At 48.2% G+C, this 22,053-nt stretch overlaps 11 protein-coding genes across 11 annotated transcripts; 5 read left to right on the forward strand and 6 right to left on the reverse strand.

Annotated features, from left to right (window-relative positions):
- Positions 1-1,107: 1,107 nt before the first annotated feature.
- N7471_011233 (epoxide hydrolase) lies at positions 1,108-2,579 on the forward strand (the record flags this gene model as incomplete). Its single annotated transcript, XM_057283952.1, has 4 exons — positions 1,108-1,429; positions 1,500-1,627; positions 1,688-1,760; positions 1,810-2,579. 4 exons carry the CDS (start codon positions 1,108-1,110, stop codon positions 2,577-2,579), a joined length of 1,293 nt encoding a protein of 430 aa, XP_057130218.1.
- Positions 2,580-3,068: 489 nt separating this feature from the next.
- On the reverse strand, positions 3,069-3,894 carry pup3 (proteasome core particle subunit beta 3; the record flags this gene model as incomplete). The annotated part of the gene is made up of 4 exons (XM_057283953.1): positions 3,069-3,212; positions 3,284-3,738; positions 3,796-3,814; positions 3,892-3,894. The coding sequence occupies 4 exons, from the start codon at positions 3,892-3,894 to the stop codon at positions 3,069-3,071; spliced, it is 621 nt and encodes a 206-aa protein (XP_057130219.1).
- A 187-nt stretch (positions 3,895-4,081) lies between these two features.
- Positions 4,082-5,798, forward strand: N7471_011235 (putative UBX domain protein; the record flags this gene model as incomplete). The annotated part of the gene is made up of 3 exons (XM_057283954.1): positions 4,082-4,362; positions 4,422-4,759; positions 4,798-5,798. Exons 1-3 carry the CDS (start codon positions 4,226-4,228, stop codon positions 5,796-5,798), a joined length of 1,476 nt encoding a protein of 491 aa, XP_057130220.1. The 5' UTR covers positions 4,082-4,225.
- A 525-nt stretch (positions 5,799-6,323) lies between these two features.
- N7471_011236 (60S ribosomal protein eL36) lies at positions 6,324-7,334 on the reverse strand (the record flags this gene model as incomplete). The annotated part of the gene is made up of 3 exons (XM_057283955.1): positions 6,324-6,407; positions 6,704-6,889; positions 7,290-7,334. 3 exons carry the CDS (start codon positions 7,332-7,334, stop codon positions 6,324-6,326), a joined length of 315 nt encoding a protein of 104 aa, XP_057130221.1.
- A 376-nt stretch (positions 7,335-7,710) lies between these two features.
- N7471_011237 (MDM20/NAA25 family protein) lies at positions 7,711-11,071 on the reverse strand (the record flags this gene model as incomplete). The annotated part of the gene is made up of 8 exons (XM_057283956.1): positions 7,711-8,463; positions 8,515-8,627; positions 8,688-9,456; positions 9,509-9,785; positions 9,855-10,198; positions 10,304-10,480; positions 10,561-10,836; positions 10,934-11,071. The coding sequence occupies 8 exons, from the start codon at positions 11,069-11,071 to the stop codon at positions 7,711-7,713; spliced, it is 2,847 nt and encodes a 948-aa protein (XP_057130222.1).
- Positions 11,072-11,610: 539 nt separating this feature from the next.
- On the reverse strand, positions 11,611-12,931 carry N7471_011238 (coiled-coil-helix-coiled-coil-helix domain-containing protein). The gene is made up of 4 exons (XM_057283957.1): positions 12,748-12,931; positions 12,400-12,507; positions 12,220-12,247; positions 11,611-12,084 (listed from the first exon to the last, which is right to left on the reverse strand). The coding sequence occupies exons 1-4, from the start codon at positions 12,816-12,818 to the stop codon at positions 12,043-12,045; spliced, it is 249 nt and encodes an 82-aa protein (XP_057130223.1). The 5' UTR covers positions 12,819-12,931; the 3' UTR covers positions 11,611-12,042.
- Positions 12,932-13,536: 605 nt separating this feature from the next.
- On the forward strand, positions 13,537-14,248 carry N7471_011239 (uncharacterized protein; the record flags this gene model as incomplete). Its single annotated transcript, XM_057283958.1, has 2 exons — positions 13,537-13,992; positions 14,114-14,248. The coding sequence occupies 2 exons, from the start codon at positions 13,537-13,539 to the stop codon at positions 14,246-14,248; spliced, it is 591 nt and encodes a 196-aa protein (XP_057130224.1).
- A 731-nt stretch (positions 14,249-14,979) lies between these two features.
- On the forward strand, positions 14,980-16,190 carry N7471_011240 (uncharacterized protein; the record flags this gene model as incomplete). The annotated part of the gene is made up of 4 exons (XM_057283959.1): positions 14,980-15,251; positions 15,314-15,433; positions 15,496-15,588; positions 15,648-16,190. The coding sequence occupies exons 1-4, from the start codon at positions 15,213-15,215 to the stop codon at positions 16,188-16,190; spliced, it is 795 nt and encodes a 264-aa protein (XP_057130225.1). The 5' UTR covers positions 14,980-15,212.
- A 14-nt stretch (positions 16,191-16,204) lies between these two features.
- N7471_011241 (Zinc finger RING/FYVE/PHD-type) lies at positions 16,205-16,930 on the forward strand (the record flags this gene model as incomplete). The annotated part of the gene is made up of 1 exon (XM_057283960.1): positions 16,205-16,930. One exon carries the CDS (start codon positions 16,205-16,207, stop codon positions 16,928-16,930), a length of 726 nt encoding a protein of 241 aa, XP_057130226.1.
- A 1,463-nt stretch (positions 16,931-18,393) lies between these two features.
- On the reverse strand, positions 18,394-20,371 carry N7471_011242 (uncharacterized protein; the record flags this gene model as incomplete). The annotated part of the gene is made up of 3 exons (XM_057283961.1): positions 18,394-18,811; positions 18,903-19,131; positions 19,198-20,371. The coding sequence occupies 3 exons, from the start codon at positions 20,369-20,371 to the stop codon at positions 18,394-18,396; spliced, it is 1,821 nt and encodes a 606-aa protein (XP_057130227.1).
- Positions 20,372-21,287: 916 nt separating this feature from the next.
- N7471_011243 (uncharacterized protein) lies at positions 21,288-21,787 on the reverse strand (the record flags this gene model as incomplete). Its single annotated transcript, XM_057283962.1, has 4 exons — positions 21,288-21,403; positions 21,460-21,483; positions 21,560-21,664; positions 21,724-21,787. 4 exons carry the CDS (start codon positions 21,785-21,787, stop codon positions 21,288-21,290), a joined length of 309 nt encoding a protein of 102 aa, XP_057130228.1.
- Positions 21,788-22,053: the final 266 nt, after the last annotated feature.

Below are 22,053 nucleotides of genomic sequence, written 5' to 3' on the forward strand. Positions count from 1 at the left end.
ACTCAAAGTCGTTGGTCAGGTGTAACTTGCTGCATGATGAACAGTAGAGTCTTCTGGGTCCTTGAAGCCAACAAAGAAGTTGACGGCGTAAATATGGTTCTAGATCGGAATTTTTAGCTAGAAGCCCATATGGAAGCCAACCTCGGCCGAACCTATATGTAGAAAAGGCGAATTCGTCTTGTGCCAAAATATGTTGATAGAGTATGTATAAAGACTTGCAGCTGAGGGCAAAGCTGAGGGCAAGGCAAACCCGAGACTGTATATCGAGCCGTTGGATTATCTCGTCCATTAGTTCTAGAGGCAGGTCCGATATAGAAGCCTTTGGATGTTCTGTTTCTGGAGGCAGGTTCGGCATGGAAGACTCTAGGTGCTCTGTTTCTGAAGGTAAGTTCAGCAGGGAAGGCTCTAAATAGTGAGTCCCGAGAATATAATGGAGAACTCTGAGCATAGTGTGTTTTACCATGAGCAACATAGTGTTTGGAAAAGCAAGAAACAGCTGGGCACCCTCCCTTCCAAGGACTGGAGGTTGTTTCTCGCTGAATCATCGCCGATTCCTATTTAGGCAATACCATGTGGTCAGGCACTCAGACACTACATGTATCCATGGATGTAGTGAATGCTAGAACTGACTGTCCAGTTGGCTTGCTCTCCTGAAATATACATCGTAGACATATGAAACCACGATATACTATGGAGTACCAACCTTGGAAAGTCAAGCTTTTGTCTTAATGCTGACGGTGCATATGATTTTGGTTGACATCGATGGATGCGCATCCGCTCAAATTACATAACTACGTAACCTCACGAGGTCCTGCGTATAACCTTGGAACAGCTCCATCCTTGCACATGTACAATGTGCAAGGTTAGTACTGTGAAACCGAGGTAACAATTCAAACCTGGATCTCGCGGGGGCCCGAGCGCGACTGTGAGCATGTATAACTGGAACAACCAGCGACATCTCCTATAACTTGAGCGAGACACGGTCCTGCATGTGCATGAGCCCGAATAAGCACGTATAGATACGATAGTATATGTATCATATATAGCAACCAACCTTGCCATTCCGATCATTCTCAACAAACTCCGATCTTGACATGATCCACGACGATGACCTCAGTCACCCCATACAACATCGCCGTTCCGGACGAGAAACTCCAACAGCTCCGCCACAAGCTGGAGTACACCACCTTCCCCGATGAGCTTGATGCTTCAGAGTGGGACATGGGCGTTCCTCTCCATGAAATCAAGAGACTTATCACCGTGTGGCGTGAGCAGTTTGACTGGCGCGCGCAAGAGCGAAAGCTGAATGAGCAACTCAAGCAAGTCAATGTTCGAATAGGAGTGGAGGGCTTCGGAGAGCTGAATATACATGCCGTGCATCATCGGAGCGGAAATTCAAAAGCAATTCCATTGCTTTTTATCCACGGATGTATCTAGCCCCTAGGACTGTCTACGTCACTGTCTTCGCCGCGCCTGCTAATTTATTGTTTTTATACCAGGGCCTGGCAGCTTCCTCGAAGCCACCAAGCTTATCCCACTTCTCACTAAGAACAACGGGGATGGCCCAGTATTCGATGTCGTCGCACCTTCATTGCCCAATTTTGGCTTCTCGCAGGGCGTCAAGAAGGTATATTGAGCACATGCTATGTATCAACTTTGCTCAAATGCATCCTAACAACCACATTAGAGAGGATTCGGGCTGGCACAGTATGCCGAAGCTCTCCACAAAGTGATGATCGCACTAGGCTACGAGAAATACGGCAAGCACCATCTGTCCCCGCGAAAAGAAACAAACTAATCCCACAGCAGTGGTTCAAGGAGGTGACTGGGGCAGCATGATCGCCCGTACTATGTCTCAATACTACCCTCAACACACTCAAGCCATCCATCTGAACTTCATACCCGTCATACCGCCCTACCCATGGCGAAGTCCCTACCAATTCCTCAAATCGCTGCTATCTGTGCCATTCTCAGTAAAAGACCGTGGCTACATCGCCCGGACATTAGGATATATCACCCGCGGCAACGCATACATGAAACAGCAAGAGACCCGACCACAAACTCTAGGCTACGGGCTTCACGATAGTCCCGTCGGACTACTAGCTTGGATCTACGACAAAATGCATACTTGGTCCGACAAGTACCCCTGGACGGATGAGGAGATCTTGACTTGGGTGAGTGTATACTACTTCTCCACGGCTGGGCCAATGGCGTCAACGAGGATCTACTACGAGGCCTCGGCGCCGAAGCGTAGTGCAACTACGGCTGTGTCGGAGAATGAAACTCAGGAAGACCTGCTGGAAAAGACAGACCTGAATTACATGTCGCTTGAACAAGTTCTCGGGGCTCGGGCACCACGGAGTGTATGCTTTGCAGTGGCCCAGTTCCGGGAGGAACTTATTATGTGGCCTATGGCGTGGTATCGGTCCATTGGAAATGTCGTGCAAGAAACGGAGTATGATCGTGGTGGCCATTTTGCGGCGTGGGAAGTGCCTGAGTTGCTGGCGTCTGATATCAAAAGGTTCCTAGGCAATAATGGACCAGCCTACGGGGCGGTAGCCGACAGTGATGGTTACTGAAGGTCTCACTGGACTGACCATTGATCGAGGCCTTTGGGGGATAACCTAGTGTATTGCCGCGCAAGATGTATAGCAAGATGTTCCTTGTTTTGGAAACAGGAAACCAGATTTTGTGTTTGATCTTGTCTCTCGCTCGTATTGTTTGCCTCTTATGTTCGATCTACTTCCAAGGTTGTGTTCAGTATTGTTCTTATTTTCATATCCAAGCAATGTCCGTTTCCCTGGTTAATACGTCGAATTGATGATGCAAATTGGAACACTGCCGTGACGTGACAACGGGGGCCTTTTATTATCGTGATAGGAGTAAGAGAAACATGGAGTCAAAGAACAAAATTGCCCTTCGGCTCAGGTATCAACCGCTCTCACGTTGGTCTTGTGCTATCCCGTCATTGATTGACCGTACACGGCACATATCATCCAGTGAAGACCGTAGACGCCGGGATCTGCCCTCAAACCAACGGAAAGCCCAAAACAACCACTTCCCCAAATCTAATCCTGTCGTCCCTTCAATAACCGCTGGGTAACCTTGTCCTTCTCTATAATGTAAACCTGGGCACCCCAACCGGAGAGAGCATCTCGGTCCACGGCGCTAAGCAGTGCTTGTGAGATTGTCTCGAAGAGGTCCTCGGGGGCCTGTAATGACAAAGTGTGTTAGATGGCGCATCTAGTAGGGGGTATAAAAACAACAATTATAGTATACATACCAGATCAGGCTCCCACAGACCCTCGCAAGTACCGAAGAGCTGGTCGCTTGCTGTTCCGCTGACAATGAAGTCCTTGGCGAAATCGATACAGCCAATGCTGTCAAAGCCGCAGATGAACGGCTTCCCCGTTGTTGGGTTGATACCAGCCAGCACAGGGCTGACAAAGTAAGGACCGAAGCGTTTCTCATACAGCGATGAGCTCACTAGGTTGGCGAGGGTCTGCGGTGCGATGTCGCGCTCCTCGCGCAGCCGGTACATGTTGACCTTGTAACGGAAGAGATCGGAGACAGTGTTGACATCGGTGGCGAGGCCAGTCAGGCCGAGGTAGGTGGATGGAGCGTAGTTGAAGATCTTGGGGAAGTTGTTGGAGATGGTCAGGGACTGCATGCCCAGGCGAAGGTCACAGGCGATGGCGACGCAGTCCTTGCCCACCATGGCGACACAGGCACCGCCATCTGCAGAACAATTAGTATTTTGGTTGGATATTCACGAGGGACAAGGTTCCGGCATACTGATGTCGAAGGGGTTGGACTGTGATGGGAGAAGTCGGTCAGCTTTGAGGTCCAGAGATTCGTGGACGATAGGGACAAAGGGCGCATTTTTCTTACCATTATTGCAGCGTTTCAGTGCAATTCAATATAACAGAGATATTCCAGAGCTAAAGCACGAGAAAAAAGACGAGAAAATGTGGTTGAGAAGGGGGCGGGTTGGGGGAGGTGATGGAGGTGAGTTGATGACGGGGAAGCTCTGAGGTACGCGAGAGCTCAGATGACGCCCGCACCGCTGCCTGTTTCGTATGCGACCTTCGACTACTTTCTGCGCCCTCTTTCTCCCCGCATTCGACTTTCACACTTCTTTTCTTTGATTTGTCCATCTTAAATCTCTTTATTGGAATATTGAACCTTCTCCATTAATTGTCAGAGCTAGTGTTCTCCATACACAATGAGTGCCCACGTTGTGGTGATCGACGCGACAGCCAGGCGGGCAACAGTCAAGACTACTCCCACCAAACACTTGACCGATATCCTACAAGAAGCATGTTCGAAGCTTGGATACAATGCTAGTCAGTACTCATTAAAGTGAGTCGGTGTTCCGTTTATCTGATGACAACACTGACCCGGTCTTTTCTACACAACAGACACAATCGCAAGCAGTTAGATCTTTCTCTTTCATACCGTCTGTCTGGTCTCATCTCCGGTGCAAAGCTTGAACTTGTTCAACTCTCTCGCTCCCCGTCAGTCGTAACCGTCGGCTTGCAACTACCCGAATCTGAAGCTCGTGGTGCCCCGAATGGCCGCATACTTGATAAGTTCCCTAGTACGACTACACTATGGATGGTACTACGGAAGTTCGAGGCCGGAGTTGCAGGGACTGGCCCGGTACGGAATCTCACTTCACGGGCAGTGCCCTCTGCCGAGGGTGGAGATGTCGCCGGACGACTGTACTATGAGATCCCCGTCCTTCAGATCTTGGAACGTGAAGTATCGAGCTTCACGGATCTACAAAAACCCTAGCCCAGCTAGGTTTCAACAATGGCAATGTTCTTATTCGACTCAGTTTCCGACGGACTGAGGAGCCTATCGAAGAAGCCATGCTCAAGATTGGCGAGTTCTTCAAGTCCTCGGAGGATGAGGTTCCTTCGGCACAGGATAAGAACGCAGTGCCAACAGCAGCTCTTGTTGACAGCACAAGCAAGGAGCCTGCTCAAGAGCTCTCCAGCTCATTGCAGCCTAAGACCTCCAGCGTCACCGCCGCATCGGACGAAGTTGCCGCTCCCCCATACATCTCCGAACCGGCCACTTCCACAGCCGACTCTGGCCGAACAATTACTGTCTTCTCCCCTCCCTCGGAAGACACTCCTTCGTCGGCAAAATTAGACTACAACGAGAGTGATTACATTCCCTCTATTGAGCACGCAAAACTGCACCAGCGGTTACTCAACGAGTCCTCTCGCCCAAAACGCTTGCCAACGGACGCCGAGATCGCCGCCAAGGCAGAGGCAGAAGCAGCAAGGCGAGCAGCAATTCATGAGGTCAGTGTGAAGATCCGTTTCCCGGATCAGAGCCAAGTGGTCGCCAAATTTGGGACCTCGGATACAGGACTGTCGTTGTATGAATTCGCACGAGGGTGTCTCGCTCCACCGTTCGCCAGTGAGAACTTCACTCTCACTGTCCACGGTGTATCACGATCCAAGCATACAACTGCCATACCTCCATCAGACAATAAGCATCTGATTAAAGATCTAGGACTGGCTGGCCGTGTGCTTGTCAATTTCTCTTGGGCTGATAACGCTGCCTCGTTTGTTCATGAACGTCGAGCGGAGATTCTACGCCCCGAGCTTCGGAGCCAGGCTCAACAGCTCAAGGTGGAGCAACCGCCAGAGCTCAAGGAGGAAGATGTGCCTAGTCCCTCACAGCCGGGTCCGAGTAGCGCTCAGGATGGTGGTGATAAGCCCAGCGGGGCACGAAAGAGTGGCGGTATGCCTAAGTGGCTGAAGCTACCGGGTAAGAAATGAAATCGAGATGATGGAATGTATTTGGTTCAGGTGAGCGACATGTGCTGCTCTTGATGATCATGACTTAACTATGTGGCGCATCCTTTGAAGACGCATTAACATCTTAGATGTGCGTATAGACTTGAATCACATGCCTTTCAAAACATCATTTGCATAGATAGCCTCAATCCTAGTAAGCTAGACTTGACGCTAAATGCATAGTGTGGATGTAGAGCCACTGAGATGATGTCGACTCTGCAACATATATATAAACCTCACTCGGCCATACTTGGGCACTCATACGCATTTCCGTCTACGTTGTAAACCTCCATTTAGAAAGTGGCTCAATTGCAAATATCAAACGTGAAATGGTTGAATAATTGTTTTCATTATGGTTTCACTCCATACGACAGAGAAGGAATCCCATATTTGCCTTCCCCTTCATGCACGCCCAATGGCCACGAAACCCCCTTTCCGATCCGAGAATCACGCTTTTTTTGCGTCGAGTCGTTAAAACGAAAGAAAAACAGGAACGGGTCGGAAAATTTAGTGAGCAGCGGTGCGGCGAGACTCAGCAATAACCTTCTGCATGGACTCAACCTTGGCCTTGCCGCGGCCGAAAGTACCGAGCTGGACATGAAGTTAGCAAGGGTGTTAACGCAATGGATCGACTGGAGGACTCTGATCCAAGTGGAAATCGGTTGATTTTGGTCATGGATCTCCGTCTCCGGTGAACAGAACAGTAATTGCATGGGCTTGTCCAAGCAGATGTTGAAATTAATCTTCCTCTGCAGGATTGACATGTATGGCCCATACAGTACGATTCTGATACACCAAGACGTCGACCAAATCGACTCAAATCCAACGTAATCCATGTAACAGGGCCAACCAGACGAAATTGGAGAAAGGATTGAGAGTAGACGTACGCGCTTCTTAGCGAGCTTGCGGGCACGCTTGTCCTGGGCGTTGCGCAGCAACTCAATGATGCGGCGCTCGTAGGGAGCGAGACCAACGACCTCCTGGGCGATTTCGCGGACGAAAGCGGTGCGGCGGGAAGACTTGCCCTTGGTGCGCGAGATGCGGGTCTTGGGGGTGTTGAGGGCGGTGGTTTTCTATATCAGAGCCCAGTCAGTATGTCTGTTTCGCCCAAGTCTAATGTAGCGGCCGCAGGTCCCAATGTTCTCTTCTATTCGTGTTTCGTGTCTGTCTGTCGGGGTGGTTCATGGTGTGGTCGGATCAGGGTTGCGTGCAAGGCGAGTACTGGCTTCGGTGCGAAAAGTCGAATCCAAAAAAGTGTTCCCGTGACATTGAAATTTTCCCCAGCGAGTCTCTGATATTTTCCAATAGACGATTCAATCGCAATCCTCCTTGCCGTGATAATTCCCGGTGTTTCCGCAATAAACCTTGACCCGACTGGTCTTGGGTGGACCAACAGACTGAACGAAAAGAAGAGACCTTGGGAGACCTTCAAACGACCGGAAAACATGGTGCAAAGAGACAGTAAGAACGTACCCGGCCCGCGTTGAGTCCGACCACAATTCCGGAGCGTTCGGCCATCTCGACGGTTGTTGACTGAAGGGGTTGGCGGAGGTTGTCGAAGAGGAGGTGAGGGAGCCGTGTGAAAATCGCCTGGTCTTTTGCCTGGAACCGCAAAATGGAGCCTTGGCGTTGGTGCGGTAGGCGAGTGACTAGGGCTAGGGCTGGGTAAATCGGGACTAGCGTGTGCTACTGACACCTCAGGCAGCAAAGTACATATGTCTTGGCATACGCACGTGATAGGCATTTGCCCTCACTTTATTAGATCGGCCTCTTACTACCCGGACTGCATGTGACTTATTAACATCAACTCTGTCATGGATTTGGTTTACATGTACACTAACTATGTATTTTCATGGACACATGATTCATTCCTCGCAATTCTCAACATTCAACATTAGAGCCTGGCAGTCAGCACTCCATCAAGCGCCTCCTCCCAGCTCTCCCTCAACTCTCCGCAGAACAATTCGAGCGCAGATTCATCCAGCGCCTTTTCCAATACATCTTGAAGCGGCTTCTCATATTCATCAGTTGTATCGCCACGCTTAACCATGTCGATGAGTGTACTGAGAGTGGCTGATTCGGCAAGGCTTTGTTTCAAACTTCGGGTGTTAGAACGGACATCCTCGAAAACTTCACGAACAAGAGTATTCAGTCGCTTCATTTGTTCCGCAGGGAGTTTGGCGCTCTTAACAGCCTTTCGAGAATCCAGGTCGAAAATATTCCATAAAGCCTTGAGTGTCTCCACCAGGGTCCAGATGGCATGGAAATATTCCCATGTCGGTGCACCTGGGGTGTCTGGGGTGAACTCAATGGTTGTTCTCATGATAAGGGAAGACTTCTTAGTGTCTCCCAGGGCTAGGTCCTCTCTCTTGGCCTTCAGCCAATCCTCTACCTCACCGAGAGCAGTCTCAATTTCGGTGGAAGTATGGGCCTTGGATCCAGCCATAAACATAGCCACTTTCAGCAATTCCACGTGAATCTTGGTTGCATCCCTCTCAGTGTCGGTATGATCATCATCAGTCTGGGAAAGCGACAATTTGTCGATTTGGGGCAGGTCTAGCTTCAAGACGACTGGCTTCTGACTGCCAATGCTCTCAAGAATACTGAATAGTCGATCAGTGAGCCGGGCGGATGCCAGCCAGTTTTCCTATACCGATATTAGTCGGTGCCGCAGTGTCACTCAAGCAAACAAACTTACCCCAGGAATCGGGCCTGCGCGCAATCGGTGCTCAAATGGAGGTTGGTCACAACGTTCCAGGTTCATAAAACCATCATACTTCCGCTGGTCTTGGGCCGGTGATGTATCCTGGGCTATAGGGTAATTAGTATTCAAGTATGTCAGGAGTACATGAGAGACTGAGAATTGCTGACCGATGTCCTCATGGAGGGCCAAGTGGTTTCCTTTGCGGATTCTTTGCATCCGCCTTAATTCCAGGGCCCACATTCTCCGGCAGATACTGTCCCCGATACGTTTTTGAAGCTCAATTGTGTCGTCTAGATTGACATAAGTCCCATCACCGAGTCCTTTTATCAAAGAGTTCTTGATAGTGAAGCGTGCATGACGATAAAAGTCGAGAGCGGCGATGAATGCAACTTGCGCGTCGAAGTCCTTGTATTCTCCACCCTCAATAGGAGGCGCGGGATGAGGGTGGATGGTGGCAAAGCGGGTGAAGAGGTTGTGAGCGACACTTTCATACTGCATTTGCTTGACAGACAGCTTGCCGAACGACCTCAAAGCAATGGAGCCGGCGCCGAGAATAAGATAAATGCGAGTCAACATAAGAATCGCTTCGTAGTTATGGGGTGAATCAATTAGAAGGCGTTCCAGAATCCCAGCGGCGCGAATCAGGGCAGTGTTGCTGACTTTCTCAGATGCCTGGCCAGCTGGGCTTGGCTGAAGAAGGGCCATTGCGGCAATGATGCAGAAGTCATCTGTAGGCCGACTTTCCATCGCGGAAGCAGTATCTGGTTGGTTTTCTTTCTTTGCATCCTGGGTCTTTGCTAATAAGGTGAATGCATCGTAAAAGTAAAGGCAATTGCGGACAAGACTCTCAATACTGGATTTCGATGCGTTGTTGTTGCCTGAAATCTGGTCACAGTACTGCAGCTTGTACGCATTGATCAATGGAATGGCATCGTCCTGGAAAGTTGATTAGCTCGCATTAACCGAGTTTAGCAGAATTTGCACTTACGGGTTTCCCCTCGACGCTGTCCATGCAATGTTGAGCTACTCGGTGAATCAAAGTATCTGCACGGGTCTCCAAGACCCCTCGCAAGTCTTTAAAAGCATATAGTTTGTGCTTGTGTTGGTCAAAGTATCTTTGGCACGCAACAACCAGATCATCCTCTGTCCGCTCGCCCCGTTTAAACCCAGTTAGGACTACGTCCATGAGAGCGATGTGCGCATTGCGGGACTTTGGGATGAATGCGATAAACTTCTCAATGTGCTGCTGCGTGTCGGAAAGCAGCCTACAAAGCAGGCAATCATTTGTTAGCTTAGGGTCCAATGGTGTAGAAGTAAGATATTGGAATACATACTCCGGACTTTTGTCAAGGCGACGCACGGCTACGATGAGCAAGTTCCAGTATTTCCAATCATCGCGCTCATGCAGAGTGTTGCGCTCTGCTTCGTCTTCAGACACGGCAAGCAGGCTTTTGGCGTATGAGTGCCCTTCTTCCCATAGTCCGGCAACCCCCAAGCTATGGACTTTGGCCAACATGAAGGTCCTGTCGTTATTAACAATACGAGAGCTGAGACCAGCATTCTCGCTATTGAGAACTTGCACAACCTCTGCCCAACGATCCTGCGATTCGAGAATTCGAACAACCAAGAGAAGTTCCTCAGCGGTTTGTATGGCTCTCGGAGGGCTTAGCAATTCGGTCTGTAGTAAGCCATTCGAATCATGCCGAGTCAGTCATTTATGTCCAAATCTTGGATCCAGTTCTCACTTCCAGTGAGCATGTAGTCTTTGGGAAAGGTCACATACCGGGTTAGAGGGGACCTCGGCTACTGCCTTCTGAGCAAAGCGATAGGCAAGTGTCCCAAACAACTTGCGGTCCATGTCCGAGCTAGTCTCGTCATCTGAAACGAGATAACAGAGGAAAATGGCCCAGAAATAGTACTTTCGCTCCCGAGGAAAGTTCTTTTGAAGACTCATGGCAGCCTGTGATAAGAACGAAGGCACTCGTTAGCAACTTGGGCCTTGATATGATGCCGGTGTAGCATAGGCTTCTTCCAACTCACTTTCTGGGCTGACTTCCAGTCACCAGCCTCAAATCCGAAATTGAACCACCTCATCTGAAGAGCATGATCTTGTGGCTTTGCCTTAGCTGCTCGTTCCCATATGGCACTGCGAAGCTCGGTGTAGTCATCCATCTTCTGCAGCGTACGGTGGAGTATGTCGAGAGAATCTAAATCGGAGATTGGTGGATCGGCGTTGCACAGCTCGAGAGTCTCTGCAATGCCTTTCTTTTTATGGCTCTCGTCGGTATGGTTGAAGAGGACATTCGCTTTCCAGGCCTGTTTGCTTGCGATCTCACATGTTAGTTTGTCCCGTACAGCTAACAGCGTCGCATCGGTGGTAGATTCGGAGTAAACAATGTTAAGGATCACTTGCCTTCAAAAACTGAGTATTCTCGCCTTTCTTCATGCGCTTCTCAATCAGCTGTAAGGCCTGCTTCATGTTCTGGGAGTCAATGGCATCTTGGATTTGGTTGTTGCGACGCAGAAACACAGCGTCATTGCTGGAGCTCATGGTGGAGGTGTTGTTGGATTTGCGGGGAAACTCTTCAATTGTCGTCTTTCGCAGAATGGTCTGATCACTGTGCAAAGCACAGCATGGACTAAAAGGGTCAATGATCTGAGTTGGAGTTGAGTGATCGACTCCGGTCACTTTTTTATTTGGCGGGGAAGGAGACCAAAGGGTAGGCGGTCAGTTGGTCCCCGCACCATACTGCCGGCAGGAAACCAACATTTGAAGTAATTATGCGTTGTAGTTATGCGCCATTGATGTACATTGTTCAGAAATAGAAATGATATCAATGACAGGTTAAATAAAGTATTGACTGTTATGCCCAGTGCTTTATAGTCTCACGTATAGTATAGACCATATGGATTAATTAAAATAAGAAGTCGCACTTCAAACCCATGAATAACCCATATCAAAATCTTGAAACAAGGTTTCAAGGTTGCTAGGAGACTACCGAGGCTATCTACTTCCATATTTAAAAGGTTCTGGCATCCATGTAGTTTTAGTTCTTACTGGTTATCATTCATGTGTTACACGAGGGTTGTATTCGACTGAACGTGAAAATCAGAAGCACTATACCTGGACAAGATAAATATGACCCCAAGGATACAAAATTGTTAATATACAACTTGAAATCATTCAAAAGGTAGTCCAATACGCCATGTATAAGCCAATCGCAGGAAAACAAGTCCAAAAAGAGAAATTCGCTTATCCCGCAGGTCAGAGCCGGACCAGGGAAAATTTTTACCAGCCTAACAAGATCACGACGCCCGACGGCAGTTGGAATGTTCATCACATAGCGGTGCATATGAAAGAATCTAGGAGCTTGGGTTTGGTAGGCTTCTGGTTATTAGGTTGATAGAACAGCACACCTTACGCATTGGCATGCAACAACGCTTTGGGAATGTCAGGGATCTTGACAGCCAGGAAAGTTGTCGATAATTTCAGTAAGAATGGTCCGGAATGATAGAAATGTCTCATTTGGGCTGAGGCGTCAGAGAAACTTTCTTCTGGGTGAGCTGTGCCTTGTTAGCGAAATATACTCCGACGGGTACCGAATCAAAGTCAATGGAATGGATATCGCGGATAGGATACAAAACCTGTACGAGACAGGAGATTGAGACGATAATGACAAAACTCCGTATTCGACTTACCCAGTTTTTTTTGCAATCACGATAAGCTCTAGACAAAGTAATCAGTCAGTAAGAAAGCTCAGACATATGATAATCATGACAATATTATATGAGCTGGCCAGAAGTGGATCCAAAGCCAGGTACGTCGCATGGAGGGCAAGTCAAAGTATTAATCAGATCACATAAGGATTTCTGACATACTGGAAATAATCGTGGCACATTTCGCGCTCGAAGGCGTTCCGTTTCATACACTTGAGACTCCGATCCGCGAAGTCTTGGCATGGGTCGTAGTACTCGCTAGCATGTTTACTAAAATCACAAGTTAGCTATCAAGTATGAATAAAGCCACATGTATTCAACCCAATGAATATGCAGCCATCGAGCTAGGCTGTGTTGCTATGCGTGGGCTCTCAAGACCCCATAGTCCATGTAAACATGACCCGGCGGACCGCGCACGCGATCACGGATGACTTTAGAAACGCCATATCACGTTTTGGAAATGGGCAAACACAGAAAGAAGAGGTGGAAGGAAGAAACATTGAAACATACTGTGTGAACTTCTTCTCCGCTTTCTCCCACGCTTTGTCGTGAGTGTCTCCTTGGGTTGACTCAGCCGCCATGGGTGCAGTGAGTTCGTATTTCTCCTGTGTTTGCAATGGATGATTGAGGCAAGTGATTTAATCGAATAAAATATAATGCCAAAGCGTTGCTCGAAAACCAGATTGGACGTGGAGGTTGATTGGAGCAGAAGGTTAGCGTTGGACGCAGGAAGAATTGGGGATCCGCACTCTTGGCGCGGAGATCTGCCAATATACCCCAACTGGAGTCCCGAGGTCCGCATAACACCGTGTTTTTTTTTTTTTTATATACTGCTTTGGGTTTCATATAATTCCAGAAGGAAGCACCTACATAGGTACAGCTTCTAGTTATATATAGTTTGTGGACCCACTAAAATAGCTTAAGGCCATTTCTGAGTGCAGCTTTCTAGTCTGTCTATATATATTCATGGGCACCACACCACCTACGGCATACAATTGATAATATGGAAGTAAAGAAAGCAAATATATGGACCCCATCAACTACTAAAAACGATTTAGTACAAATAGATAGTATTACTTGCTTTGGAAGATCCGAAGGATGTTACCACGGTGCTTTGCTAGGCTCTCTCTAACTGCTTCCACTGCTATGTACTACATGTATATTCTTTGCCACGATACAATGCCAAGAGATGCGAGACTACTCCTTAAGAACATGCAGACTCGATCGATAGAGCCGAGCTCTTCTCGTAGACTTGACCTCGGCCTTCTCAAGTATTGCTGGTCTGACCTTGTCCCTGTCATGGACTTGGAGATTGGCCATATCAACTTCTCCGTGAGCAGCAAGAGCGCGAGGCCAGCGGTGAGTCGCACGAAGATGAAAGTCCTACCGTGGACTGGTACACTGATAGTTATCCCTTTGTTGTGTGGCTATGTGTCCGATCGTACGGACATGGGTGGTGAGACCGCTCTCGGAAATGGAAACGGCGAGGTGGTGAAAGTTCGAGGGCGGCAAATAGTACGCATTCTAACCGTCATATTACCAGTGCTCCAAGTATACAAAGGTGCAAAGGGCTTAGCCGTGGGTTTGCAAGGTCGGTATATCGAGCATAAAGCGCTTCAGGCACTGTGTATGACAGAACGGATCACAATGGTGACATCTTTCCGTCCCCGATCGTCATCCATCAAGGATGATAGTGTTCTCACAGCAGTCTGTCCCGTCTCGATACTTGGTGACTTGTATCATCAATTCGGCGGAGTATCGCTTTGAGATGCTTCAGGGCCAATTCCGTGACGCCAATCGGCTTATGCGGGACTGAAAAGAGTGAGACGTCGCCTTGATACGGCTAGTCCCAAGGTATTCATCTTCGAACAGATAGGTTTTCTGGCATATGGACAAGGAGATTGTTGAAGATGACAAGGTCCAGAAGGGCATGTTCGATGACAGCCACCTTCACTCGGAGGAACTGAAACAGCAATGGCACAAGAAACAGTCCCATGCTGCTACAAAGTAGACCTTAGTGCCAGGGAATCTACAGATATTTGATCTGTTCTTAGCCATATGGCTCTGAAGAGCTCATGGTGAGATGATTGTTTATTTGAACGATTTGATTATTGCATTCATTCCTGCAGGTTATTGTTATGAAATGAATATTTCCCCAAGTCAGTCAGATGGTAGAGACGTAAAAGCCCCTAGGTTCAACCGAAGTCTTGAAAGCTCTTGAAATGTGCTGCATAGGGTCTTTGTGAATGCTCTGATGTATGATTGTAAGTGAACTGGTTGATGCAAGATCTAGATGTGTAAGTGAGGTCGAATATGCTTTGATCGGCTATGTTATTGAATGGAAACGTAAGTTATTGGCTCACCTGGTCTCTGCCTAGGAATCAAAGAAAAAGAGAAGCCAAAAAACGGGCAATGTCTATGTGTTATATGATCTCCCGAGGCTTCATTCATATACAAAAGTCGCTCACCCGCAAGAGGTGTACAGTTGCACTCGTTATGCAGATCATTTTCACAATAATGGCCTTTCAGCAAGTGCGACAAGTCGAAAATGAGTGACTGTCATATGAGGACTATCAATAAAAGAAAGTGACGAGTCACGTCCAAAGTTGCCCGGTCGAAGCTCCCTGGGCTGGGGCCCCCTTCCTCATGATTATGTGATTGCTTGCCTGAGGCCACCAAAACATCCGCCCTCTCACTTAAAGAATCTGGATCATATTATTACTCTTCCTTGTGCCTTTCTCTCAATCTCAGACCGTCACGCTATCCTCGTAGCGTTCTTTGACTTCTTAGCGTTTGTCTCTGCGAAAACCTGTTGATCACACCTTGCCACTTCGCGAAACTTTTAGTTTCCGGGACCCCCACCGCATCCTGTCGACACTCGCGCATTTGCCCCAAGACGCCTAAAACGCACTCCGATTGATGGGCTACGTCCTAGTGTGGAAACAACAGCTCTTGACGAGCCCCAGAAGGTCAAAATGGCAGCTAGAAATGGTTCTGGGGCTGAGGCATCGGGGGTAAGTCAATTCCCGCATCTTATTGAAGTGACTGAAGAACTAGAGACTGACGCGCTATACAGCTAGTCAACACCCTCCAAGGCCATGTCGATGATATTCGCACTCTGATACAGTGTGGTATATGCATCCGTCCCCTTTACGAACCGTTTACTATCGCCTGCGGGCACACTTTCTGCTACTCAGTGAGTCCCTTCTATTTTCCTATCTGGTTAATTCCATTACCTGACCAGAATTCTTCACATAGTGTCTATCATCATGGTTTGCTGGTGGAAGGTCAAAGCGAACATGTCCGGATTGCCGAGCACCCGTCAAAACTCAGCCAGCACCAGCTTATTTGGTGAGTTTTAACCATCTTCAATTCGTTTCATTGTATCTAACATATCTCCCGTGTTACAGGTTCGGGCAGTTGTGCATATGTTCACAGGTCGAGCCGAGCTTTTAGACAAAGGAGAAACAACTACAGAGCATACAAAGAACCAAAGGGACGAAGCAGAAAGACTGGACCTGGACAAGGCCAATCAACATCCAACCGAAGGAGGTCTGTTCGGGGGTCTTTTCAAGCCCAAAGCTCCCCCACTCAAACCTGTCATTGACATTGATGACGGAGTGGTTCGATGTCCGAGCTGCTCGTGGGAACTTGAAGGAGACACTTGCGTAGGATGCGGCTATCGGTACCGGCCGGGCTCTGAGGAGACAGATGACAGTGGATCAGCCGACTTCAGTGAGACCGACCTAGACTCAATGGATGATGGTATGGATGAGGATGAGAGCGAAGGCGAGGGCGGACTAGGGGAATCTGACAACTTCGACGACATAGAAGATCATGATGGCATTTGGGGCGACTTTGCGCTTAACTATTACGGGCCTACCTTCCATGGACGCCCCCTAACTGGCCCCCGGGTGCTGGCCGGCAATTTTTCGACCGGTTTGAAAACTTGATCCACGGACCTGCCATGATCCCACTGGGGGCCCCGGCCGCAGTGGATCATGGGAACTACCTCGCTTCAGGTAATACCAATGGAAGTGAATACGACGAAGAAGAGGAAGAGGAAGAGGAGAATGAGTATGACGAGTCAGACTCATTCATCGATGCGGAAAACGACCATCCGCCCACGAGTTCGTTCATTGAAAGTCAAGCCCATCGCCTCGGGAGTGGCGATATGTATGAATCGGAATCAGAACGTTCCACTGGCACCGTTGTGGATGATGCTGAGGGTGGCCGCCATCCCATACCGATTGGGCTCAATTACAGAAACAGTACACCTTACTTTGACGACGAGGCTTCTGAAGAGGAGGAAGAGGAAGTGGAAGTTTCAGATGAATCGAACGACAGAGGGGTGGACGATGAAGATTCGGATGAATCCGACGAAGACGCAATCCAGACTGGACCGCCTCGTCAAGCCCATCCACAATATCCACAACAATCCCCCTGGTTCCAAGCCCCCAGCGATGCTCCATGGCTTGCAGCGAGGCCTCCACCTGAAACAGTTCCTGACTCATCCGAGGAAGAGGAATCCTCGCCGCCTGTTAGGCCTGCTAGATCCAATGCGCGCCGTCCCGTCCATCATGGGACCACTGCTCACAATGCTATCACCCTCGATGATTCCGACGAAGATCAGCCTGTCGGTCCAGTGAGAAGAGCCACACAGAGGCGACGTGCCAGATTCTCTCCATATTAAAAAAATCTTCCAACCGACGACGCGGTATTTGTTTTCGCATTTTATCGGCCTATTTAATGTTTTTTTTTTTGGCTTCAGCGCGGCGCTTTGGGTAATGCTAAGAGGACTGTGGACATGGTTGGCGTTTTGTCTTCATTTTGATATCAAAAGGACGACCTTTTTGTCCTTTCTCCTTTTCTTCTGCTGCCTTCAACGGCTGGATCCTATCTTCATGTTCTGTTTTTTTACCGGCTCAGCCGTACTCTACGAATACCCCTACTTATCCTTCTTCGGTTCGATCTTGATCTTTTGTTGCCCTTTGCCAGTGAACTCGAAGAACCTAGTCTCTTGGCACTCAATAAAGCCTGGCCACAAAATCCTCATCAGATCTATGAAAAAGCCACCGGGCTCTACCGTATTAAGTCCTAACTTGAGAGGCCGGGAATTGGAAAAGCTTTGTAAGTATACGCCAAGAATAGGTCACGTGGTACAGCACGTAGCCACGCGTAAAGGTAAACAAGGACCCTCGGCAACGTCGTAAATGTCTTTAATAACATCTGAAATTCAAAATGTCCACCGAGATTGACGAGCTACGACGCCTTCTTATAGATGAACGTCGTCGAAGGGGGGATAGGGAGAGGATATCGAAAACCAGCCTTCCCACATTTCTCGACGGTCTCTATAATCACCTCTATCTAGGTTTTGAAGTTTAGTAGGATAAGACTCTATCCACGCGTAGAGATTCCGCAAATACGACCAACAAACTTCGCCCTAGAAAACTCAAAGCCTAACCTCTTTCGCGAAGGAACAAGAGGAAATTTGACGATTGCTGATGGATCCCTCGCTTATCGAAGACAGACTGTTCACTTCTCTCCACACTTTGAAAGAAACAGGAGAGAGCATTCGGCGGAAATTTGTTGGCTCGGAGCTTGACCTTAACCACTTTCTTCGCCAAACCGTCGAGGACCACGTTTCGAAAATCATGAACAACTACAGTGATCTAACACTGCGACACACGTTTGGATTGAGAGGGTCGATACGGGTTGAGGACCACTCTAATACACAGTGAGCAGTCCGGTATCATAATAGAGTCAACCAACTTCACGGCATGTGGTTGACTGCGCGTCATCAGATATTGAAATCGACTAGGGAGGAAATCCAGATCTTTTTGTGATACTGCGTTGAAGCGAAAGACTGGTACTTCTGGTAAGATAGTTACATCAGAGATAGTTACATTGGCAACTTACATCCATCGCCCTCGTCCTCTATTGCATTCGATGTGGATAGGTGATCTAGGTCCTAGAGAATAGTCTTTGTCGCGAGTGGCTGAGTTTCGTCACTATATTATATGTAGACTCCCAGCAAACGAAGAAAGCTCTTTTTTCGTAGTATGCTAGTGTTGAGCCGGTGATTGAAATGAATTGATGCGAGGGAAAGGGCTTAAACTAAATACAAGGAATTTCAAAAGAAACGCCTCTCGGCGTCTAAAAAGGTTGAAAATCTGGCGAGGGGATTCTTTGAGTAGCCCAGGGGACATCGAAAATCGACGGTGGAATGATTGGCTTCTCACGCTCCTTCTTTTCCGCTATATCGGTGATCATCCAAGGGTCTGGCTTTTCGAAGACGACATAGTGGTTCTCAATACTCGTCGACAACGTCCGCAGCCAGTCAGTGATATGACCCAGGAGATCATACTGAGTTCGAGATCGTTCAGCGAAATCACTGTACCACTCTTCTCTTGCCCCTTCCATCTCGCAACGAAACACTGAGACAAACTCTTTCTTTCCGGGTTCCTTGTCTCTGTGCGCGCAATGTTGATCCGGAGCCCATGCACCGCAATTGGTAATGAAAGCGGACCATGAAGAAAATTGGCCACGTTGAATGACTTGCTGGATCAAAGTCCTATGATATTGATAGTGTTAGTAAAGCAGCATCATAAAGAGACTGGGTAAAACAGAGTCAACAGGTGTCGTTGAAAGGATGCAGCACATACTGCCTGTAATTGTTCATGGCATATTCAAATGAACGTTGGTCATTCTTATTCACTGAGACATGGAAATTGGTTATGTCCGCATTGGAAATACTGCCCAGGCTCTGTGGGCCTGCTGTTCTTCTATAGGATAGCTCCTGGATAGAATTTCCACATCCAACCGAGAAATCATGAAGATATTCTTGCATTCGAGCTTCGCATTCTTGCCTAGATAATTTGGTATTCGTGAGTTCTTCAAAGAAGCAGAGTCAGCTCCGCTAATAATTCATTTTTGCCTTGTCAGGGAAGGTAAACATACCAAGGAAAAGTAGGAATTTGTCGCTGTCCCTTCCATTTTCTTTTTCTCTACCCCAAGCGAGTGGGCTGCAATCCCCTAGTTTCCATAATTTGACACGAAGTGCTTCAAGTTGAGTTTGTACCTGTGTGTTTCCACGCTGAGCACGGAAAGAAATCATTTGAACGACATCCACCTCTGAGCTGTTCATTTGACGGGGTAGATGATGCTGAGAGATGTGTGCCATCATATACCACGCACCGGCGGGCCCAGCGGCTATGCGTTCCCGGGGCTTTCTTCGCGCCTGAGACATACTTTCCACATGATACTTATCTTTACCGGACTCATTTTGATCTTCTTTGGCGCTGTATATTGGCTTTACATCTGCGTGGAAAGCCTGATGCTTGATTTGACACTGCGTGAAGTCTGGAAGAGGATCACCCGATACATGATTGAGCTGGCCTGTGCAAGCCGAGACCACATGCATCGCATCTTCGATGAGCTCTGCTATATGTTTTGTGAGATTTTGACTGCCTCCCCCTCGAAGCTGCAAATGACCGTCAAATTGTGGAGTCGAGTCCCAAAAGAGCAGGCCAATGAAAAACTGGTCCTCCGATTCTTTGTCTCTTTGTAGCCATTGCCCACAGGCGTGAGCTAATTCGGAGCTGGGAATAGTTCCATTAACAGGTTTGGAAAATGCGTTTCCCCATTTGGCTTTGAAGCCAGCTTTCTCGTCCAGCTGAGAAGCAGATAGAGCTGCTGGAAACTGAAAGGAGACCAGCTCGAGGTGACATGAGTCAGGGATGTCGAGGGGCAAATCAATTTGAACGCAACGGTTGGAGGCTTGGGAGATATATCCCAGCATCATGCTGAAGCCAAGAGAAGATTGGAATAGCTTCCAGCCAAGCACATTTTCCCACTGGATCAGTACGATAATCTGCTGACACGGCGAGACATCGTTCACTGATGACCAATGGAGTCTTTGAAAACCAGGGATAGTCGAAACAAAGCGTAAAGACTTCTGCCAGAGTATTGATGCGCGCTGTGATGCATCGGAGACGTCGACCTCAGGATTGAAAGTAAATTGAAGAATCCCAAGGACCGGATCATCGGGAAGTTGGTTGAGTTTGTCTGAATAGTACGGCAGGTCATGAAAACGAGGTATGACTTGCACGTACTCGGCATGAATCTCAGTCATTGTGACCTCGGCCTGTAAATGTTTCGCGATAAAGAGGAAGCCCGGGAGTTCCCAGCTGCGCCTGTCCTCAGGTTCGGACTCAGGTGAAGTTGGCGGTGAGTCGTGGAGTACAAACTGGTAAATGATAGGGGTCAAGTGATCACTAGCACCGCACTAGAGGTTTCGCTCGTCTTATTTCACTTTGGCTAGCTAAAATGAAAATTTCGTATGTGGATTCGACAACACAAAATGAGAGTTGACCCTGGACTTAAAGCACGCTAACTATGTAAGAGAAATAGATGACAGTAACGACGACTCATTGTACGTAGGCATGATTGGCTGATCTTGATAATTACAGCTAGAAATCAGTCATCGGAATTAACTTTGCCATGTGTGTTTCACGGGTCTACAGTGTACTAGCCTGGAAAAGCAATTTGACGATCTAACAATCTAGCCGGTGGGGGACGCTATTACCAAGTGGGTCGCTGCAAGCGAAGCACTATGCTTGATATATCGCTCACTCATATGGAAATTCCTTCCCACTCGTGACATATGGGTCGATATATGTCCCCAATCAAAAACAAGGTGGGGCCACTTTGTTATGATCTCCGCAAGACCGCAGCTAGTCGAGCGGTCGCAACTTACTGATGGCCCAAAAATTAGGATGCGCTTTTTTAGAACTCATTTTCAATGAACTTCGATTTAATGAACCTCTGCAGAATGTATTCAAAAGAAAAAGAGCGAAAGCTAACACCTGACTGACTACCTCGAGGTTTAAGAAGCGAGCTAGACTTTAGTTCGAACAGCCATGTGAGTCTAGCATGGAAGCTCGGTTTGAACGCAGGGGGTGGGTCGCCCTGGTCATGGTCTCCAGCATATTTGCAATGACCTATAGCCAGCCTTGTTGTGCTGAGAGTTCAAACAAGCCGAGATATGATCAGACTGTGAGATGCGACATCATGGCCGCAAGACCGTCATCCGTAGGGTTAGAAGTGTCAGCTGGAATCGCCCGCGGGTAACCAAGTGACCAATCGCTCAGTGAAAGAAACATAGCTGTTTTGTTCATTAGTGCAATTCTCATGGAACCCAGACGCCCTAAAGCAACTTACCGGTGACATAGAAGGAAAATGAATCTGCCAGGATAGACAGTGTTATATTAGCACACATTTCCTTGCTCAACCAGTTTAATCCATTGGAGATATTTCATACCGGCATTCTTGATCGCAAGATCGGGCGTGTTTGTCGCGAGTTGAACGATACATTGCCAACCGTAGGCTTTCACTGATCTCCCACCCAGGACACAAGGTTGATCAACTGTACTCTTGAGTTAGCTTCTGGATACATGCCGCTCACTCGATAATGTGCGCACGTACGTAAGTAGTCAGAGCCCACAATAGCTGGGGCATGGGTGAACTCGTGCATCAAAGCTGTGGACATTGTGTAGATTTGGAAAAAACCGAGATCTGTTTTTTGTACATCCGTCCACACCTTTTGAGCCCAGGATGTCATAGTTTCCGTGCCACCTTGAAATCTTGTCACCCATTTAGCGACATCATCTTGGCACATAGTCAAAACAGTGGTCTGCCCGTCTGTCGTTTGGCTCGAGGACATAGAAGGGTTCACCCATGCATAATGCGTAGCGTCTAGGTCTCTGCAGGCTCCATCCACAGCCGCAAAATTCTGTGCATAAGGCATTGTCTTTG

The sequence above is a fragment of the Penicillium samsonianum genome, assembly GCF_028829775.1.
Source record: "Penicillium samsonianum strain IBT 33392 chromosome Unknown utg000007l_segment0_segment0, whole genome shotgun sequence".
In the NCBI taxonomy this organism is placed as follows: Eukaryota; Fungi; Ascomycota; class Eurotiomycetes; order Eurotiales; family Aspergillaceae; genus Penicillium; species Penicillium samsonianum.

What these genes read in the sequence shown, in the direction of transcription:
- N7471_011238 (XM_057283957.1), bottom strand. Translation starts at nt 12,818, where the DNA reads ATGGCGGCTGAGTCAACCCAAGGAGACACTCACGACAAAGCGTGGGAG. An exon ending in ATGTGCCACGATTATTTCCA is followed by an intron (nt 12,248 to 12,399) that starts GTATGTCAGAAA and finishes TACTTTGTCTAG; the next exon opens with AGCTTATCGTGATTGCAAAA. An exon ending in GTGATTGCAAAAAAAACTGG is followed by an intron (nt 12,085 to 12,219) that starts GTAAGTCGAATA and finishes AACAAGGCACAG; the next exon opens with CTCACCCAGAAGAAAGTTTC.